Source organism: Paralichthys olivaceus, chromosome 18 (genome assembly GCF_024713975.1).
Source record: "Paralichthys olivaceus isolate ysfri-2021 chromosome 18, ASM2471397v2, whole genome shotgun sequence".
NCBI classification, from domain to species: Eukaryota; Metazoa; Chordata; class Actinopteri; order Pleuronectiformes; family Paralichthyidae; genus Paralichthys; species Paralichthys olivaceus.
In genome coordinates, this window is record NC_091110.1 from 2,635,676 (window position 1) to 2,658,427 (window position 22,752).

Below are 22,752 nucleotides of genomic sequence, written 5' to 3' on the forward strand. Positions count from 1 at the left end.
AAATGGGTGGAAAAGAGAAGTGCGAAGAGAGAGAGACCAGGAACAGTTGTGTACCATCAGGTTTCAGCTCTGAGTGTAATGATGTTATCAATGATAAAAATAATAATTCATCAAATAGCAATAATAATAATAATTGTTTTTGTCTGAATACTGCAGCTCTGTAATCAGAGATACCTGCAAAGAGAGAGAGAGAGACAGAGAGAGAGAGAGAGAGAGACTATGGGAGGGAAAAAATATACAAAGTCAGTAAGAAAGAAGGGGAGAAGTACTCAGTTCATGAGCAGAGTTCCCCCAGCAGTCTAGACCTATATCAGCATAACTAGGGGATGGTTCAGGACTCGCCTGATCCAGAACGAATAGGCTTTATCAGAAAGGAACGTTTTTAGTTTAACCTTCAATGTAGAGATGGTGTCTGCCTCCCGAACCTAAATTGGGAGCTGGTTCCTCAGGAGAGGAGCCTGGTAGCTGAATGCTCTACCTCCTGTTCTACTCTTACAGACTCTAGGAACCACAAGAGAGCCTGTGTTTTGGTAGCAAATGATCCCAAACAGATAAACAGAGTGCCTAAACATTATGATTGCCACTGTTTTTTAATGAGCATGCCTGATGATATCAAATTAGCGTAATAATGCCCTAATAATACCATATGAGGCTAAGCTTCCTGCTCCTTGTATCAGAAGTGTTCATTCATGAAAATGGCTTTAAAGATGAAGCAAGAAAACTTAATAATTTTGGTAGAGTAAGGTACTGCTGTTGGAAATGAAAAACAAAAATCAGATATCTTTCCGAGTTTCATCAGAGGAAGAAAATGACTGGCTAAAGCCAAAGAATAGGAAAAGGTAACAAATGATGGTAATACGGTGTCAGCTGTTGGTTGCACTGTTAATGAAGTCAAAATGGTTGGACTTGAAGATGGCTGTTATAAAACGTCTGACACAGCAAGCAAATCAAATCAAATGTATTTATGTAGCACGGTATCACAACAAACAGTTGTCTCAGGGTGCCGCACAAAAGTCCAAGATCTTAAAAAAGACAGAAGCATGAGCAACAGTGGGGAGGAGAAACTCCCAGATGGAAGAAACGAACCGAGCTCGGTTTAGACGGCCTCTGCCAGGACCGGTTGGGGTTAGTGAAGAAAAGAAAATAGGGGAACTAAAGGAAAAAGAAATCTCCACGTGGACGTTGGCGTGGTCTTCCTAAGGGCGCGTTGATCCCCCCGGGCACTCCCCCGCACAGCTTTGGACCAAAGAGGGGAGGAGAAGACCCAAGGATTAGAGACATGTAATAAGATACAGCAATAAATGATATAGGTGAAGAGATTTACTTACTTTGTGTCTTGTGGGCTATAGATCCTCTATTTTTTAGAGCGCTGATCAAAGTTGGCTGCCTGGGCATCCCTTAAAACCAACTCCATATCCACTAGTTGTAACTTGAAAAAGAAGATATGTTCATGTTTTTAGCCACAATATTTCACTGGATAAGTAATGATAGGTATAAAAGAAAAATCTAGGCAATGCTTTGAATTTTGTGTGGCTGTTATAGAAGCCAGAGTTATAATATCATACCTGTGGAATTGGATGATTTGTTGGGGTTGGTGCATCATCCTTCCCAAAATAGGATAGGGTCCCACATTTTGCAACTCCATCCACCCAAAAGCCTTTATAAATTCGGCCTTTGTCAGGATAGCAGAACTTGCCATTACCGTTCTTCTTGCCATCTTGCCAGTCTCCTTCATACCAGTTTCCATTTGCTTGGACACACAAGTTGGAAAGTCAAGATTTTTGCGATCTTTCCAAACTACATTACAATCAATTGTTTTTCAAATAAAAATCGAATTGCTCTTACCATATTGAAGGCTGCCCTTTCCATGACACTTATCCATCATCCACTCTCCATGGTAGATATCTCCATTCCCATAGTACATTTTTCCCAAGCCAGTCCGATGGTTCTCACTCCAATCACCTTCATAAACGGCTGAGTTATCATAGAAGTACCTCCCATATCCCTTAAAGGTACAGTGTGTAGAATTTAGTGACTTCTAGTGGTGAAACTGCATGTTGCAGCTGAATACCCCTCACCTCACCCTCCCTTCCAAACATGTAAGAACAACAATTTATACTATTTTGATGAAGCACACTAGTGAAAACATTATGAGAATTATAATAGATCAATAAATCCCTTTCATCTAAATCTTACACATTGAACCTTTAAGTGATGAAAAGTGATGAAAACATGTCACAGATTATAACTATGTAAATTGTTTTCTGCATATATAGGTGCATATAAGATACATACATGCTTCTTTCCATTTTTCCAATTTCCACTGTACTGATACATATACTTCTTCGTTTTTGACACGAGTACACAGTAATTGCCATATCCGTCAGGTTTTCCAAATTTCCACTCTCCATTGTAAGATGCTCCAGATTCCTTCCAAATCTGAGTTCCTGTTCCTTGAAAATATAGATAAGAATAAAACATTTTAAGTAAAGTGCAATTGATATTTGTAATGCACCACAACCAAATGTTCACTAATATCTCAACGTTCAGTGAAAGAAACAAAGAATCTTACCATGCTTCTGGTTGTTTTGCCACTCTCCGGTGTATTTATCTCCATTTGTTGCATAAACTGTGTGGCGCAGTCCACATTTCTGTGACTTAACATCTAACAGTTTTGTGCATTGTGGTGTTAACTGAGTTGATTTAAAAAATGGCATGACTGCAGGTAGCTTGATGAAAACCCTAGAACATAGAAAAAAAAACATGTTACACCCATGAATGTTTACATTTGAGCCTATTTCTGCCTAAAATGTAAAATATTATTAATAAAAGAGAAAACATTTTCTAACATTTAAAAGAAAAACTAACTTTCTAATCACTGTACATTTGTTTGAAGGCTGTTAAGAAAGGTTTCCAAACAAAACCTTTAATTTAACACCAGAGGACAGTGATTGAAATTTCAAAAACAACAGTCATTATTAAAGCCAAAGTATCTGTCACTACATTATTGAGGAATGATACTGTGTCATTGTGTCACAGACTTTCTTTACAGAGCAATTATAAATTGATTGTGGCTGTAGTATGAATTTTTCTGAAATTTAAACTGTTCTTTTTCAACATCAATGTGCTTTACTGTATTGTTCCTGGGAGTACTGCAATACCAGGTCAATGCGTTTTCCTTTTTTGTACCAAGTAGAGAAACAGTAGTTGGGAATAGTTAAGTCTTATAGTTGAGTCTTCCTATGGAATTTCTTTGGTCCTTTGATCCAACACTATCATAGACAACCTACAGTATTGCTTTTCTTACATTTTATTATTAGGGCCTGAGGACTGAAAGTGCAAGGACCGTATTGTTTTTGCTCTGATTATTATTATTATTATTATTATTATTATTATTATTATTATGTCTGTCAACCAATCCTATAAAAATCCCAAAGTAACACTGAGTTGATCCTAACCATTATTTACTATTTGGGCAAAACCTGATCATCAGCAGCCAACCAACTTTATTACAGTGACAAACAATATCAACTCACATATTATATTAACAACTGTTATCGACCAACATTATAATAGTGACACATCTGACAACTGCAGGACAGATGGGACAGATTTATCGATTGATCAATGCACGTTACTTCTGTCCATTCTACTTTGCACTAAAAACTTAGATTTTTATTTTTTTAAACTTCATTTACGGGCACACAGGAGTAACGAACGTTACTCTCATTCAAATGTTTACATGGTTGTTTTGCATAAATAGTTGTTGTCCTGAAATGCTTGTCACAGCGATTCAATTATATTTTCATTTGCGTCCTGATGAAATATTCCAGTGGATTAAAAAATATTTTCATTCCATACTTACATTTCTGAGCATTTTAGCCGCAGTGGTTGCCATATTGGTTTGCTCTATGCGTTTGTAAAGAATTACATTTACCCTTCATTTTTAGGGGTCCTGAATAGACTACGGTTCATCGCATAGAGAAATGGGTCAAACACCTCCCTTCACAGCCACATGCAAAACGAAGGGTTAGGGCCAAGTGGTAGGGCTAAGGGGTCTAGGGGAATGTGTTGCTTCTCTGAAGGCTGAGCTCAAGGAGAAAGACAAGCTCATCTTAGGCTTCACCACATCATCATCATCATCATGACTCAGGCATCACACATCCCGACCCTGAGATCCAGGAGAAGACAAATCTCTGGCTGCTCTGCTCAAGCTATGGATAATGAGACCTATTTTTCCATGTCTCATGGGATTTCCACAAACCTGAGAATGCTGAGGCACAGCCTGATTCACCATGGGTGACAATTGGAGCAAAGCGTAAATAATAGCCAGCTCTCCTCCCTGTCATGCTGCAGCAAAGGCGCAAAACCCCTGGGCGGGTGTACCACAAAAAACCCTGATTGCAGTGACCCCTTGCCAACAGGAACACTGGACTTTTGCCAACAAGGATTATGCAGGACCCATACCATTGGTTTCATTCATAACTTCAACTTGATTTGGAATCATGCTCCGATGTTTGCACAACACAGTTTGCATCCAAGCTGGCTGGTAGTCACATTCTTGTGGGTAATCTTCACCACTCTTTACTATTTGCTCCTCTTGACTTTTTACATCACCTGTATACACATCCACAAATTTCAAGAGGAGGAAAGGACTTGGACTGATTCATATCAATATCCGTAGCATTGTGATAGAAATTAGGTAAACTAACATTCCTTTTCCATCCATTCAATCCTGATATTTTAGTCCTTTCAGAAACTTTGTTAAAAAAAAGGGATGGTAAAATTCATTTAAAAGGCTTGCATAAACAAAACTACACAGAAAAGGGATGGACACAAGAGGGGGCCATAACATTTGGTTACTTGATTATTCAACTTTTTGAGATGTACAAACCCGGCACTGTACTCCCCATGATCAGAAGAAAACACATGCCAGGTGTGGTTTCGATTAGAGGAATGGCTCACAAGATACATGTACCACATATGGACTGACAGACAGAACGATGTAAAAGAAGATGTTTCAGGATGATAGAGCCCTGCAGCTAAAACTCTGAGAAATCAAATGGTCTCAACAGCGCTGCAAACCTTGGCACTAAATCACTGTGTATGAATAGATTTTTTGTCAACTGTTCTAATCCTATTCTAGAGGAAACACTGCACCACAAATTTAGCAGAGTTACAAAGAAAGCAAAAAGAGTATTCTCCCTGTATTTTAGTGCAGTGGTTCAGGCTCTCAAATATACATGCAAAAAACCACAGAGGAGCATATTTTTCTTGTTGTCAGTCTCCCCCTCTCAGTGTCTTTTTGACATTGCATTACACGACAGACTTGATTGTGTTGAAGTGGCAATAGAAGTGTGCAGCCACTGAGGACTATTGAATGCTGCCTCCATCTGACTCATTTTCTCCTTTCACAACATTCATTCTGCTGTGAGCTCAACCTCTCCTCCGCAGTCAAATCAGCACAGACATACACACAGTCAACCTTGTTTTTCCTCTGCAGTTACAATTTAATTTGTTAGAAACGTGTACTACACAAACACACACGCACAGTAATTGCTAATAGGGTGATGTGATAAGCACTTCTTGGGCGTGATGTGATGAGCACTTCTTCAGAAACATGTCATGGTTAAGGTTGCATCAACGAGGTATGTTTGTTTGTGTATGAAGAAAACAAGACCTGTGCATTGTACCTAAATGGAGGCAAGAAGGCAGGGCCATGCTAGCAACTAATATTCATGGCCTCAGTCAACCATCTGATAACAAACCACATCAACAATGAAGAAACATTGAGTTGATCTCCCATTCACTTCTACAACAGTTAATTTCCTGTATAGTCAGTTAATTAAAACCAGCTACGTAGTGATCACAAATTCTCAGACTGGAACTTTAAAGTGGACAATTTATAAAATGAAAGTATTATCACATACATATGGCGAGGCACTAAATGGATTAAGCAGATTTTCACATATAAATTGCATTTTAGAATCATGCTCAATTTGTGTACGGTTGACTATTGTTTGGTGATTGAATGGAAATGTGTAACTTTTATTAGTTAAGCCCCTATAAGGTGACTTTAAGTGGTTCTGAAATTGTCTTATTTGAAAAAGAAAATGTGCTTGTTATATAAACAATTTTCAATGTCTGTTGCCAGGATGGGTGAACTGCAAGGTCAATGCAATGAATTATGAAAGCAAGGCAAGAAAAGCCTATCTTTGACTGGAGGAAGAGGAAAAAAAGAAGCAGGGAAAGTGAGCTGGATTACACACTAGGCTAAAGGCTAACCCATACAGGCCAGCGCTCCAGAGTCTGGTCCTCACCAACCAATCAGGTGGGATGTTCCATGAGGAGGGACAAGTATGGATTTCTTGTACTTGTATAGATGTATTTAATATTCAAATTCTTATATTGTTAGAAGATTGTCATTACAGACAAATAGTTTCATGTTTTATGTATCTTTATTTTTATATTCATATGTCGAGTATTTTCATGTTTTACAGCTCCCCCTTGTCGCGCTTTGATACATGTGCCCAGGAATCGCTCTCTCAGTCTGCATTTGGAGCAGAGCAAGACAGTGGTTTGAGAAGAGTATGTAAACTCATGCAGTCCTGGCTTCATGGTATATCATTACAGTAAAAACAATCTTGATCGATTGTTGATCTGCCATGCGTTGATTGCATGTTGTGGTATGGGTGAGAGCCGCCAAAACTCAGCAGACACCACAAAGATGCTCCTGCACTGAGAGAACACCAACTCCTGCCTCCTGCGCGGCAAACAGTTAAGGTTGGAAACCCTTTGAAGCCATGAATGGTGAACATACCTATGGCGGAGCAGACCAGGGAGTTGTGGGCCTATTCTACCCCCCAAGATATGGGTAGATCAGGAGACAGGATAATGACAAGTGACATAGCGGGGAGATCCAGATCTTGATACGCCCACTCTGTCTGGCCGTTGGTTTGGGGGAGAGTCTGGCCAACACCCCTAATGCCTGATAGAAAAACCTCCAAACTTGAGAAGCAAACTGAGGACCCCTGTTAGACACAATGTCCTGGGGGATCACGTGAAGTCTGAAAATATGCTGAGTTAACAGGGAGGCTGCCAAGTAGTTACTGCATGAATGTTCTGGTGAGTGTCGGTACTGGGGGTGTTACAAAATCTGTTTGAGTTTTGCATTTTCATTCACCAGATTTATTCTTCCCTGGTTGGAAACGTCTTCTTTCAGCAAAGTTTTTTCCTCTGCTCAACCGACAGCTTAAGTGCAAAGACATCATATTTTAAATCTTTTAAGAGTTCCAGCTTTTGTAGTCGATTAGGGATGAGGTGCAGGATCTCCCTGTCTTCAGCAGAAAAGGTGACATTGTCATCCAAGTCGCTTGAGGTTAGCTTGTCTAGGGCTTGCTTAGACTCAGACTTTCTACTTTTTCCAGTTTCTAATGGTAGTTTACAAGTAGAGTCTATACTGTTGTGGCACAGCAGCAGTGAATGTAGCGATCAGCTTAACACAGCATTTTACAGCTGATGGAATCACCTATAAGGCAGAAGTTTTGGTTGATTGTCTTGCAGTATAAGCGAGCTAGCTAGGTTGCTACATCATTTCTTCCACTGCAGCGAGAATGAGCAGATGATACATGGATTCTGAGCGGTTCATCAACTTGTTCCTGTTTGATTCCTTATAGCTGGTCAAGTTGACTGGTCATGGTGCAGGCCTCGATGAAGCTCAGGCTACCAGGAAATGTTTGTATGTTGTGGCTCAGGCAACAACTATTCATAACTTTCCGAATAAATTAATTCAACAAATACTTTCTTGATTACAAATTCTTCCTTTGGTCTGTGAAACATTTGCCAATTTTTACACTTGAGAAGCTGAAAGCAGTTTGCCAGATTGCCAAAAATCCCATACACAAGCAATCAAAGATCAGAATGGCTACTTGTTTATTCTATGTCCCGATACAGCTCATTTGATTAAAAGATTTTTTGAACATCCGACTCGGTGAACAAATGCCACAGTGTGAGCAGAGCCATGCAAGTTGATAAATGTACAAGATTGATAAAACTGTTCAATATCTGCAGTTTAAAACTGCGTACACTGAAGCAAAGCGTAGGCAGTACACAGCACAGCAAACCTCCTGAAATCTATCACTCAAGCAGAGACTCGCCACAGGCTTTTTTCCACTGTATATGAGTGCAACTATGTATTTTTTTCTGTCTGTCAGTTTTTTGCCAAAAAAGTCCAATATGAATGAAAAAACAAAATCTACTTGTCCGTCATGGATGGATTTGAGTTGTATTGCACTGTTCCAACAAAGATTATGTGCAAACACATTGTTCTTTCAAACTTATTCATACTTAATTGATATTCATTGTGGAATGGTGTGTGAGTCTAGTATTTACTCTCAGCTGTAGAGAGGGTTGATAGAATTAAGAATTAATCCTTTTCCATAACATATAGACATTTATGCCATTGTTGATTTAAAAACCTTGGTTATTGCTGCTGTTAATTTCAAATGTTGCATATGTTTTCATTGTGCAGAATCTGTTCCATTACTGTAACACTTCATCTGAATATGGCACCTTTATAATCCTGCAGTAATGCCAGTCTCGACAGAAAAGAATGAAGTCTCGTTTTTGATGTGGCTATCACCTCAGATTGGACTGTGTAGAGACTCTCAGAATCAATAGAACTGTCTAGGCACTCTGCTGATGTCCTGAAATAGGCACAATTATTGTGAGCTACAGCCCACATTCTTGTTGTCTATAAAACCCTTGTCACCAACCTGCACGCTGTCTCTTTCATCTCGCTTTGTGATCGAGAGGTCATCCTGGTATCGCTGCACCCAGGGGAGTCCCCACACAACACCAAAGGCCTTTGAAACGACACACATCAATGGTTACCGAAACCAAAAGGCACATATCTGTGGAGCACCTCAACCTGGTAACCTTTCTCATACGCACTTTTATGTTATGTTTTAGGCCACATGTGTAAAAAGCCTGACCTGTTAACATTATGGCAAGTACTACCCTGATATACTCTCACCAGATGGAGGCTCACATTCAAACTTACTCAAGTAGCTGTAACACCTAAACTCATTCTTATTCAACAGTTCAATCCGATAGTGATTTACAGGTAGAATGTTGGAATAATTATTAATTTTAATTTTAATATCAATATAAGTTTGGAAGAAATATTTAAGTTGAACTCTGATGCTATTGACAGACACTGGATATCCCCCATGTTTAGCATTATTTAAATTCCAGCATTACACAGGTTTCATTTGGGTTCCATATATATAAACCTAATTATATCATTGTTTTAAATTGTATGCATATTCATTGATGCATAGTTTGATTTGAACAATGATTAAGTGAATTTTAATATTGTCCTTCCCTGTATTCATTTGGGACTTATATTTGATTTTAGGCACTTTACAGAGTGTCCTTACAATTGTAAAAGAGAAACCAAACAGTTCCCATGATGACCAAACACTTGGGAACAGTAAAGCGTTTGGTTTGTCAGGAGAAAAATGGGGAGAAGGATGAGATAGGGGACAGAAATAGAGAGAGGAGAAACAGAGGGAAAGAGAAGCTGAAAATGTGCCAGATAAACAAATTTGATTAAATTAAGAGATGCAGTATTTTCTCCATATAAATGAAAGAAGCCGCCAGCTGACCTGGTTACCTTAATCGATTGGAATACAAACAACAATATACAATAATGAAATTGACACAGATGGCTTGCAATTATTGGTTTGTATTGCAGAAAATAAAGTATCTGGTCCCATATGGACGACTTAAAAACTAAAAAACTGAAGGCAAACAAAACACAAGCAATATACCAATACAAACAAAATGACTCCCCAAAACCCTCAGTTCATCAACTTATATAGTCCGTTCTGCCCGGTCACCTAAGGAAAAATTCCCAAAACAAAGTTTAAGCAGATATGGTGTTGTGAGATGGAGCAAACAGAGCACAAGAATAATCCATGCTATCTCACCACCTCCGATGGCCCAGAAGAAGAGTCCTTGTCCCATGGTAATTTCTGACAGTTTTCTGCAAAGTAGATAGCAGACCATTGCCATATTTTATGCCTCTGACAGAGAAGACAGTGTAAAGTATATATCAGTTGACAGTCAAAACGATTACTCATATCTCCATCACATGTACTGTAAAGGCAGACCCCTATACAGTAAAAAGCCTCTGAACACAACCTGTCCAACAGCAAACAGCAGATAGACACAGTCAGGAGCAGCTGGGGAACCTTTTACAGCTTTTAACAGTTACAGAGACACATATTTCACCAAAACCATGAGATAGGCACACCATGCCCTATGAAGAGCACACTGCTTAGTAGCTGCTGAATGTGGATATAAGCAAGCCGTTTTGGAGGGTGCTTTCTTTGAGATGAAACGAGTAATGATTTCTAATGATGATAATGATTTAGATAGAATAAGCTCTTTGTGATTATTTTTTTTGCATGGCCCAAACAGATGAGATCCAATTGTGATCTGTTGTGCAGTGTTGAGCAGTTTATCTTTGACCACTCAGGCAGGGAGCTTAGGTTTCTGCCAGTGCTTAGGATCTGTCGTTCCAGCCATGGCGACAGTCCCACATTATTAGGTTTAAAGTGTCTAATCTGCTCAGTGGTTCTTTGCTCGTCCCAGTTGTGTCATATAACCTTTTCTGCCCAACATTCGGATCTATTATCCTCCTGCATTACCATTTCTTGTTGCTCCTCGCTTGTGTTGTTTTTTTTCCAGTTGCTCTTCTATGAGCTTCATGAATACTGCAGTTCCGGCAGTTTAGTGGAGAACAAGCAGAGCCTGATTTTAATGAATTATTAGCTCTCTTCTGATTGCGGATGCTGATCACTGAAATCGACTGCACTGGTTTCTCATTCCTTGTGTTAGCAGTTAAAATGAGGTTTAAAGTAAGAATTCATATCCAGATCCACAGAGTAACTGAGTGTGGAAGGTTTCCACTGTGATACAATGTTTATTTCCTGCTAGTTTCAGCCTCTTCATTTAGTTGTTTTTCTTCTCATTAAATCAAACATTTTTCAACCTGATCTGTGTGCTACATGACAAGTCACCCAGGAGACAATCTTTCAAAAAAGATAAATGCCCCATCAAACTGTCACTGTCACAGTGGTGTTCGCCTCCCTCATACAGACTTCGAAAGGGCTACAAGTCTGTCAGCACACATCAACACGGCTCATCAGAACTAAATGGTGCACATTAATCTTAAAAACTACGATGTGGGAATTTGGTCTTAAACACAGTCTGTGATTTAATGAGCTTCACAACATCTGGGCTTTGATTATTTACTTAATGACTGAACCAAATTATTCAGGTATTAGCACAGCCATTGAAACTGTCTGCACATTTTTCTGATACATTGGAAATTTATATTTCTCTATAGCCGAGCTTATTGATTTCTCCTTTAAAATGTAGTGGTGCACTTAGTGGGATGAGCTCATTGTGATTCTGCGTATCATCAGGTCTGAGCTGATCTGTTTGTATCCATGTGTCTCTCTCATAACACGTCATGACGTTAATAGTTCAAAGTCATATGATGACCCACTAGTATAAATCAGGTAATTGGGATGCGTGCAACAAAACAAAGGCACAGTAATTGCAAATTCCACACACACTGGAGACCAATTAAGGACAAAGGATTGTCAGCCAACAATTCCTCAGACACTTCTTTGAAATTGCTAAAACTCTAAAGCTGACACAAGCACAAATGTGCTGCTCAGGCAACAAACTGTTTCAATTAGTCTTAAGGGGTTATTTCACCCAAAGTGGAACTACAAGAAGTAGGAGAAGTTTCCGATTCTTGTTCTTCCCCTTTTGAGATGTTTTTTTTAATAATACATAGATCTTAAAGGGATCGCTCACCCAGAAATGAAAATTCACTCAGTATCTACTCACTACTGTGTCAATGGAGTTTCAGGGGTAAACAGTGTTAGAGCAGAATCCAAAACAACTGAAGCAACTGGTGACCAAATCTTCAGACATAATCAAACAACAGAAAAAACATAACATGCCTCTATACTGCTCGTGTGATGTCATCCAAGTGTCTGAAAGCCCCGATATTCATATTTGACTTGAAGCGGCATCATTTTTACACCATTTTGTTTAGCCTAAATGCCTGCTGATATCAGATGTTGTGCCTTCAGGGAGTCGTCCAATAGCTTAGCCCCTTCTGGTGGACGATTAGGCTTAAAACATGGTGTAAATGACACCGTTTCAAGTCGAATATGAAAATATGAATATGAATACTGACTGAAGAGCCTGATGAGGTACTTGTACCTGTGACTCATGTGCTCAATTTGATGCTCACAAATTGGTGCTTCGGGCTTGTCATTATAGTCATGACAGCCATCATTTTTCAATCAACTGAATCACAGATGTGGACACTGAACAGATACAGTGATCACAAAAACAGGAAGCCGGGGTCCTGCCCTCTTTTGAAGCTGCAGTCAACAATATTTCTTTATATTAGCAATAGATCAAATGTCATCAGGCCTTACAGTCACCGAGATGATGTATAAATGTGGTTTGGAGCTGTGCCTAAAGTTAAAGTGTCGGCTGATATAGGCTTCTCAAAATGATCTCACTGTGGAAAGATGGTATTTTATGGAGCAGCTCACCAGGAGTAGAAAAGCACAGAAGGTCAAGTCCTATTGAATCATGTCAGAAGAGTTTAATGATTAATGAAGGTACCAGAGGAGCTGTCAGTATTTGCTCTGCCAACAAGTTGTTGTGACATTAACATGACATGCTCTATTAACAACATAGTTCACACTTTGTCTCTGCACTGCACACAAATCACTGTGACAGTTTTCCTTTTTCACTTGTAGCTCTGAGATGTGACTTGTGAGTATTGATATTAAACACTGTTTGAATAATTCAGACTTTCTGACCAATTGCTGGAAGTTGGTGACGCTGGTAGTACTACGAGAATAATATATCATAGTCTAGGTCAGAGATGTCAAACTCAAGGCCTGTGGGCCACTTCCGGCCCGTGGTACAATTATATCCGGCCCGCGATAAAATATCATATTTCTATCTTTCCCCGCCGGTGCGCAATGCCCGGCTAGACGCACACGAGAGAGCGAGCCCTACTTTCATCTCGCAGAGTGGGAGCCAGACGGCATGCATGGGCTTCATAAGCCAAGCCATGGTGCGCAGTGCCTGGCTAGACGCACACGGAGTGAGCGCTCCTCTCCACTCACTCGTATTTGACAATATTAGATTATTTGCCCAGTGTTCCAGAGATCCCATGTTCACCATGTCTCTCAGTCTTCTCTCTCTCTTTTTTTTCTTCCATCTTCCTCGCTCCATCTCGCTCTGGCCAGAGAGCCAGGCAGAGTGCACAGGCTCCACATGGCCGAGCCACGGTGCCCGGCTAGACACACACGGATCGAGTGCCCCTCCTCACCTGCAGAGTATTTGGTGTTATTAAATTATTTTTCCAGTGTTCCAGAGATCCCAGTGCCTGTGTGCTGCTGTCTGTGTCCCGTCAACTTCACCATATGCTTTTCTCTGTGATGAAGATGAACAAAAACTCACACAGGAGTCATCTCACTGATGCACACCTTCACTCCATCCTGAGGGTTTCCACAGCACAGAACCTAAGCCCAAACATTAATGAACTGGCAGCCAAGAAAGGATGCCGAACATCTGGCTCTGGCACATGTACATAAAAGAAGAATGTATCTTACCTAAATATGTTTTCTTTTGCACTTATATCCTGTCTATCCTGTTTAACACATTTTTACCCTGTTTGGCCCTTGATGTAGTCCCAGTTTGTAATTTTGGCCCTCTCTGTGATTGAGTTTGATCCCACTGGTGTAGGTGTTCAGTTTGACAAGGCGTAGAGGTAATGATGTCTGATCTACTGATAAGGCCTCATGATTTCATAGTACTGCCATTCAAGCCAATAAGTAGCCAGTCTGATTTACCTTTATCCTCAGTTAACTCTCAGGTTTGGGTTTGAATTCGTTTGAATTCGTTTGAATTCGCACTCTACAAAGGGATTGGATCCACTAGTCCTAAAAATGAACAGTAGAAATGGAGTTAATGAAATGACCTGTGTCATTCATTTTCACCAGACTACTACAAAAGACATTTGGCACTGTCTTCCAACCAACCATTGTCATGAATATGTTGACACAGCCCATGTAGGGCTGCAACGTGAAACCAAAACTAACCAGATCAAATATCAATATCAATATGAAACTTGTCTCGGACTTCGGTCTGGACTTTCGTGTCAAAATGCCCTTGAAGTGCTGACTTCTAAAAGACTCACTGTAAAAAGACTCACTAGCATGAAGGCGACAAACAGCATATAATGTAACACTCGCTGTGAAAGAGCATATTACACTTGTACTTTTGTGAAACCATAATTAAATGTCAACAACTTGAAAATCAAAAAGCAGACAGCAGAACTACATCAAGAAAAGGTGTGTTTGTATGTGTGTGTGGTAACATCTTCTTCATGAGTTCCTGCTGAAATTACTGCCAGCTGTGAGACGCTGAAATTATTTTCTTGATGGCGGTTTGACACTGAGCGTGATGCAAGTATATATCCATAAATATAAGGCGGCTATTTATTTTCTGTCTGAGGATGGAAAAGCACAAAAACAAGAAGAAAGCACTTGTGTTATTGACATCGCTGAGAGGACATTTTCCCCTGACTTATTTCCGTCTTGATAAATCGACAGCTGCAGTACAGCTCCGGCCTGCATTTCTTGCTCGAGGAGCGTGTAACTGACACTGAAATGTAGATTAATGTGAGACTGTATCGTGAGCATGTTTTCTGCTGGGGTGTATATACTGTATGGTTGCTTGTTGTTGGACTGCAAAGTATGTGGGTACGTTGACAGGGGGTGTGTTGTGTGTGTGTTTCTGTTTGTGTGTGTGTGTGTGTATGTAAATGCTGTCTGTGCTGTTCTAGCTGCTGCAGATGGCAGTTTAGCATGCATGGCAGAGTGGTTTGCCTGTCTCTGCATTTCTTTTTTTTAGTCCCCCCCACCTTCATGTCATGTTGAACTGTCTCTCCACTACACTGTTATTTTGTGTGCATATTTGTGCATTCTTGGCTGTTCTGCTAGATAACCTCACTCCCAACAAGACTAGCAAGACAGTATCAAAACCACCCACAGACTCCCAGGGAATTTTAAAACGATTTTTCTTTTTAATTCACTGGTCTTGCCAGTTGAAGTCATTCATCCTTTTGTTTTTGACTCTTTTCAGATAAAGAAGTTCCCACAGCTGTCCCCTTCACTCCATCCCCGATGGTGACACCAAGGAGCACAAAGGAAAACAGCCCCAAAGCTAAAAGCTCCAGTGCCGTGGCCGGAGGTTTGCTGCATTCAGTGCTCGCTCAAAACGGACGACTTGTCTCCCAGAAAGGGGAGATCCTCCCCTCTGCCCTGCCACAGAACCTGCTCCCACTTCTGGGCAGAGGACTCAGCATCAGCTCCCTCCCTGGAAGTCACTCCCTGGAGCATCAAAGTGGGGGATTACTAAGGAGGGTAAAACCCCTGGCATCAGCTGCAGTGTCAGGCCCAGGCAGCGATCCAACCCAGCCTGCTCCTACAGACACACCCTCCCCTCTGCCTCACACACAGACACACACTACTGATGAAGAAGCTGAAATCACCACTGTGGCCACGACAGTGGACGAGGACACTGAGGATGTGGACACTGATACAGGGACACTTTCATCAGGTATGGAGTGGCAATCATCTAGTCTGAAGTCATAACCTTGTTCTTTATTTATTCAAAGCACCACACTACACAGTGCTGGAAATTAACATTTCAATTGTATTCTACTTTTCGCTTAGTCCACTATTTCTCAGGAGGAAATGACAATTTTTAGATACATGATGAAAGCTACAGTCTGTCCCACTGTTGGTCGGTCCACCACTTTAACCGAGATTGAGCAACTGTTTCAGAGATCGCCATTAAAAATGTAAATTAAAACAATATTCATTGTCCCCAGATGATGAATTGCACTGACTTTAATCTAGCACCATGTGGTTTCAAAACTGAGACCAAAAGAAGACAGAACCCCAACATAGTGTTTTTGCTGCAGCTGCAGCCTGTTGAGCTCTCATAACAAACTTTTCTTTTCATTTGTCATTCAATCATCAAATTATTAAGCTGCATATTTTGTAAATATAAGTTTTGATATTACACATAATGCCTTATGTCATTGTCCTCCAGCTGTATCATTCAAATGACTAGTTTCCTATGGAACAGCCCCAAAAGGTTACTTAGTAGATTAAGCCTGAATACTTTTGGAGGTGTATTAATAATAACATATTAAACTCCACACAGTATTCTCCCATTCACACACATACACACAAGAAAACTTTAGCATGTGGAATGGGGAAGGCTGTGATCGAACCGCCCTCTTTCTGGTCAGTGGATGACCTGCTGCACCTCCTGAGCCGCAGCCGCCCCATGCCTTTGTGTTAAAGCCTCAGTGAGAATAATCCAGTATTACAATGTAATGGAAAACTACTCGTTTTCAAGAATTTGCTCATGTTATTTTTTTATGATTTCATTTGTAATTAGTTACTTTTTACAATCAAGTGCAATATTTACTTCTGAGATCTACTGGAGTACATTTGGATTACAGGACATTTACTGGGATTGGATTTTTCCATTGTAGCAACCTCATAACAAACACATTTTTCGTTCAATCAGCAAATTAATAAGCTGCATATTTTGTAAATATACGTTTTAATATATCATGCCTCATGTCATTGTCTATAAGGAGATGACATAATGAGATAAGGCCTCTGTCTGAATTATTTTACTTAAAGATCTGAATACTTCCCCCATTGCTGATCTTACGAAAACAGAAAATGTAGAATGTGATTATTTATTTCATGTCACTGTTAACAGTCCTCGCTGTGCATTGTGTCTGCTGTGCAGTGGCTCTGATCCCTTTAATTTCTGTCATTAATTATACACAGCAGGGATTTCCAGTGAGTTTCAGAGCAGGCTGACATTAAAGGGATTACAAGGCAGCGTACAGTAAAAAAAAAGAAAAAAAGAAAAAAGGCCAGTGCTAAATCAACTCTTCTGCTCTGTCCTCAGCTGTGCAGAGCTGCACGGTGAATTTGTCAGACCCGGAGGGGTACATAGACTCCTTGGATGACCCCCCTCTGCCTGATGGTACCTTCTTGCACTGCACCTACACAGTGACCGTGTACACCGGCTATGGAGTGGAGCTGCAGGTATGCACATCGGCAGTTACAGCAACTAGACAGCAGTCACTGTCAGCTGACTCACTGCTCATCATGCTGGACATCACTCTGTAGTCATAGTGCTGTGTTTATGTGACCATGAGGCTGCCTCTGATCTGATCCCAGGGGGAACTCTGCCTCCTAGTGACTGCTGCTGGTACTGCCCCCTCTGTCTCTATTTCTTTAGCCCCTTTTTCAACACAGATCCTGTATATTGCTGTGAAGATGACCCCCTCATTCAGCTGCCTTTGCTTGTTTCCACTGAACCAAACGAAGCAGCCACATCACCGCCACGGTTTGTGATTTTAGACTGCATGGCATTTTGGAATAGCATTAGTATCCCACTCTGCAAAAAGCTAGCTCTCCCATTCACACAGCAATCGATCTGGGTCTGTGACGGCCTCCATTGCCGGCTTACTGCTGCAACAACAATGTCCCAACACTCCCTGAGTTCCATTTTTATACCTCTTATACAGAGTGGCAGGATGGAATACAGGTGCAACATTCCTCCATTGAACTTTGAACAAGCTGTGTAAAGGGGGCTTTTCTCTCTCTGTCTGTCTGTCTGTCTCTCTCTCTCTCTCTCGCGCATTCTCTCTCGCTCTCTGTTTTCTTTTCATGGCTTTAATCTGACACAGCAGGGGTCAGCAGTAATATTTATCCATGGGCCATTTCTTTTCAGCAGAACTGTTCACTGTGGGTCAGCACTCTTTTAGAGTTTTGATATTTTATTTATCCTTTTATTATACATTTCTTCTTGATTTTATTTATCTAAGAGAGCAGCTTACTTTAGTAATTCTGCAAAAAAATACTATAATTGTCTCTCTAGACTTTTGAGGCCCTTCACCAACATAATGCTTACCTTAACCATTATAACTGTTTTTGTCCTCAAACATTCTGATAAGCTCATGTGTGTTTTTCACATATGGTTCTGAAATTGAAAAAGTAAATCTACACTAAAGGAGTGTATTGTGGAATGTGTAAAACTTTGGGCTCCCTACTTGGTTAGTAATTAATATTCCTCATTTTGCATACAACTATAAATGCCTAATCCCAGCCCTAATTTGAACCTAGTTATAAAATTAACTTTACATCTTAATCTTCAAACAGTCCTTTGAAGTAATAAGAAGCAGCTGAAATGTCCCCGCAATGTGGAAATCCAGCATAAATGCATAAACATATTAAGGTTATATTTCACTGTGTGTTCAGGTGAAGAGTGTGAACCTGTCCGAGGGTGAGCAGCTCTCTATCAGGGGCGTAGATGAACGAGGGTCCCTGCTGGTCTTGGCCAATCAGACGCTGCTGGTCGAAGGTCAGGTGATCCGCAGTCCCACCAACACTCTGTCCGTCTACTACCGCTCTGGGCCGGAGGGAAGCATGGGCATCTTCCAGCTGCACTATCAGAGTGAGTCCATGCACTCTATGTGTACACACACACACACACACACAGACATGAGTGTACACACTCAAGTCTGTCACATTATATACGCTATACAGATTCAATAAGTGTAAATGTGTCATTAGGAGCTAAGGCACTGTTTGTACTTTGAATACAAGCTAATGGCATGATCAACAGTCTTCTCATCGTATTACTTAGCATGGTGATTGAATCTGTCATGTGAATTAGCTGATTAGAGCTCTGATTAATTGGCTCCCATCTCATTAGGGGGGCAGAGAATGGGGGAATTTGTGTGTGTGTGTGGGTGTTTGGTCGTACAAGCCCACTGAGGATATATGGAAAGGAGGAAGCATCATAGTGTTAAGAACCACCTGTGCCATTAATCACAGCCATCTAATCCTTCTACATCACGAGCAGGTAGCAGAGCAGAAGAGGGACGTGTTGACTGAGATTAAAATATGGTTACGGTGGAAAATGTGAGTGAGAGGAAAAAGCCATACAAATAGGAGCATTAAGAGAATAAAGACAACACAGACAGAAAAGCATATAATTATGATCATTTAATTAAAATATAGAAACATTGTTATTTCCTTAACCATTTAACTTCAATTGACCAAGAACAATCAGCTCACACTATTCCTCTGTGCCGTTTATTTATAAGCTTATTTAGCCACTTCTGTCCTAATAAACAATAATTAATATTTAGCTTTTGTGATGCAAATTGTAAAAGTCACACAAATAATGTGCATTTAATGTAATGGAAGAAGTGAATAGATTAAGTATTCATCATTAATACTAACACTGAGTTACATGCAAAGCAGCACGAAACACAAAGTTCGACTGAGCTCGTGGTAATGTTGTTATTTTGTGTATTTCCTATAGCAGCCCTGTGAGAATGACTGAGTTTCAGACTCTGCAGAGTTGACATGTGGCCTACTTTGTTTGAACAATACTGATGTCTTCATTTAGAGCGTAGCAGTGGCCGCTCACTTTAACAATGGCTCTGGTTCAGGAAGTGAATTGAGATGAATCGTGACCATAAAACATTTGATTAAAAGCAAAACAAACTAAATATAGGAAAATGGGAAAAAAAAGGAAAGCTAGAAGACTGTGTACATAATTATGAGTGAAGAAACCACGCATCAGGATCCCACAAGATGGCCCTCACTAACACTACTCTACAGTACGTGACCTGACTTGTACTCATTGCCACCCCCTTTGACTCTTTTCCTCACCTCTTAAAAAATGCAATATGTTAGGGAGGGGAATCATGTTTCCTCTGTGGTAAACTTAATGTTACCAATAATGGCTGTGGTAAGTCTACCTTGGATGGTCACAATATTATGGCTAATAATCAAAATCTCTATCCAGAAAATAAATGGTATTTTTATTTCTGTAGCTTTCTGACTGAATAATAATTGAATAAAAGAGAATAATGAATCAATTTGATCCTTTTACTCCTTCCTTTGTTTTGTGAATAAAAGTAGAAAGCACGTAGCATCTGTCAACACCTGCTCTCTGTATAAAGTCTTCAGGCTGAGCTGTTCCCTGCCAAAGAGGCCTCATTTTGGGGAGGTGTCTGTGCTGGACTTGCTCCCTGGAGGCAATGCACGTTTTCACTGCCATATGGGGTACCACCTGCAGGGGGAGGTGCAGCTCACCTGCCTCAATGCCTCCCTGCCTGTGTGGAGCGGCAAGGAGCCCAGCTGCAGGGGTGAGTAGTTGCAGAGCTGCAGAGGGTGGTTTCAAAGTGGAGCAAGATTTGAAAAGTTTCATATGCAGCAAAAAGTTGTGGCCTCAATGAGAAAGTGAAGTAAAAGTGACTCCTCCTCTGCAGCTCTTTGTGGAGGGACTGTGAAGAACGCCACAGTGGGGAGGGTATTGTCCCCTTCTCCCCACCATGGTCCAAACGCTACCCAGGACTGCTCCTGCTCCTGGTCCCTGGAAGCACCAAAGGGCCAGAGGCTGCACTTGCACCTCGAGAGACTGGCCTTGGGATCCACTGACAGGTCAGGGCATCTATGAACGTGTTTTATGGGACAATGTCTCCTCTGAATTCGCAGTGACCTACCTGGTCCACAAATCTGAAGGTTTTGATTCTCCTTACTTTAATTGGTATACATTTTTGTTGTGTTTTCAGATCCAGACAACGTGACAATAGAACAAATAAAACGAAACATGTTGCTGGAGGGTTTTCAATCATATAGCCTTGTTTGTTTTGATTTGGCACTATACAGCTTAAAATTGCATTGAATGTTATTTCATCAGTTTCAGCAATTTTGGTCTGAATTTGATTCCTATAGTTTTATATGAACAAATGATTTACAGATATGTCTGATGACACTGTGTTTCTGTGTGTCGGCGTGTGTCTGCGTGTCAGAGAGAGAGGAAGAGCGAGTGGGCCGGGCTGATGAATGCACGCTGCTCTGAAGAAATGTGTAACTAATTTAAGAAAAGTATAGATCATTATGTGCTGTGTGGGTGGGTGTGCAGTTCAAGCGGTCTTCAAATGCCGCACATGTTGATATCACAATGCTGGAATCTTTAGATATATTGTGCAGCCCTTCTTTGTGGTAAAACATGAGGAGCTACACTGATGATCATTCTTACTACTTTATCTGTATATCAGTATCAATATCTTCTTAACTATAGATCTTTCACTGGTTGCCTACATCTCCAGAGGATTTTTGTTTGCCTGCCATTGAAAGGATTGACTAAATATGTCTTTCAGATACATAGTTGCCAAAAATATGAAAACAAAAAACATGAGTTCAACTCAAGATGTCCTCATACTGAAAAGAAAAAGCAAAAGCAAAGCAACAGTGGTTGGTTATATCAACAGGCTGACTTGGAGGCCATGGAATGTCTGCCTCTTTTTCTTCTACTGTGTTTATTATGCTGAACAGCAGCTGCTTTCAGAGAGAAAGACCATTACCTGCTCAGCAGCAGGTTTAGGCTTTTCAAGGTTTTCCCTTTCACATACACTCATGCGCACCTCTTTCCATCCCTGCAGGCTGGTGTTGTGGAGCGGGCTGGACGCCGGCTCTGTGGTGCTGTTCGACTCAGGTCGCGGTGGACAGATACCCTTTGAAGGAGTGATCAGTGAGGGCCCAGCTGTGAGGATCCAGTTCATCACTGATCAGCCTAACCACAACACAGGATTTAACATACGCTATGAAGGTATGCTAATGTAGGCACAACAATAATCAGTGTATTTCTGCAGCACAGTTTATACATGAACTGATACATTTCTAAAATTACCGGATGATAAGTTAAATGAAAATATTTCCGAGATGGATGCAAGGCTGCTTATATTGTTGTTGACAGTGTTAGATTGTGGACACTTCTATCCTCACCAATAAAGAGAAAAATAAAAGCCAAGGAATCGTCTTTGAAATTGGAAATACAGATGACATCTATTGATTTGACTTCAGTTTGTTGACGTATCACAAAGGAAGGTCTTTTTTTCCTCCTCATTTTCTCCTGCAGCTTTTGAGCGTGGCCACTGCTATGAGCCGTACCTCCAGAATGGAAACTTCACCACTTCTGACCCCTTGTATGGGGTTGGAGCTGTGGTTCAGTTTACTTGTGACCCAGGCCACTCACTGGAGCAAGGGCCCCCTGTTATTGAGTGCATCAGTGCGAGGGATCCCTACTGGAATGACACAGAGCCGCTATGCAAAGGTAACTGATAGTGATTCGTGTTCATATACACTAAGTTTCCATTTTTTCTGACAGTTGGCTCAACTTTTAAACGTGTGTATTTGACTTGGAAGTGTTAGTGCTATATTCATTAACAGCAGTGAAGTCGTAAGGAAGTGGATGGGGTGGATGACAGATGTACAAAGGAACGAACAACGGTGAGAGTCTGGGTTTGAATCCAGACTCCAAATTGTATTTAGGCGACAAAAACACTTTGGTTAAAGTTCAGAAAAAATTATGTTCCTGGTTTAAATGTGTTAGTTGGGTCACTGCAAACTTTCTCTGTATTAAACCAGACCAGGATTTGCCCTGTGCTGTAGGTACCTTAATCATAAACCATAGTAAGGTCACATTTTGGTGTAATATGTGCACGTTTATAGTTTAATT

At 40.6% G+C, this 22,752-nt stretch overlaps 2 protein-coding genes across 9 annotated transcripts in view; one reads left to right on the forward strand and one right to left on the reverse strand.

The window, feature by feature from the left end:
• LOC109625963 (seizure 6-like protein) overlaps positions 1–22,752 on the forward strand; it is a 60,861-nt gene that overhangs the window by 23,838 nt on the left and 14,271 nt on the right. For all 4 annotated transcript variants that reach the window (XM_020081587.2, XM_020081588.2, XM_020081589.2 and 1 more), the window contains exons 2-8: positions 15,259–15,735; positions 17,116–17,255; positions 18,474–18,669; positions 20,192–20,377; positions 20,501–20,672; positions 21,677–21,843; positions 22,153–22,347. In XM_020081587.2, coding sequence (XP_019937146.1) covers positions 15,259–15,735; positions 17,116–17,255; positions 18,474–18,669; positions 20,192–20,377; positions 20,501–20,672; positions 21,677–21,843; positions 22,153–22,347 — 1,533 coding nt within the window. The remainder of the gene's footprint in view (positions 1–15,258; positions 15,736–17,115; positions 17,256–18,473; positions 18,670–20,191; positions 20,378–20,500; positions 20,673–21,676; positions 21,844–22,152; positions 22,348–22,752) is intronic.
• LOC109625965 (MORN repeat-containing protein 3-like) lies at positions 948–3,266 on the reverse strand. Of its 5 annotated transcripts, none has more exons than XM_069514159.1 (7): positions 3,162–3,266; positions 2,573–2,742; positions 2,296–2,453; positions 1,846–2,005; positions 1,566–1,750; positions 1,329–1,429; positions 948–1,236 (listed from the first exon to the last, which is right to left on the reverse strand). In XM_069514159.1, exons 2-6 carry the CDS (start codon positions 2,715–2,717, stop codon positions 1,355–1,357), a joined length of 723 nt encoding a protein of 240 aa, XP_069370260.1. In that variant the 5' UTR covers positions 2,718–2,742; positions 3,162–3,266; the 3' UTR covers positions 948–1,236; positions 1,329–1,354. The 5 variants fall into 5 exon arrangements, with proteins under 5 accessions (XP_069370260.1, XP_069370257.1, XP_019937150.2 ...); XM_069514156.1 differs by having other exon boundaries at positions 3,134–3,238; XM_020081591.2 differs by lacking the exon at positions 3,162–3,266 and adding an exon at positions 2,885–3,127.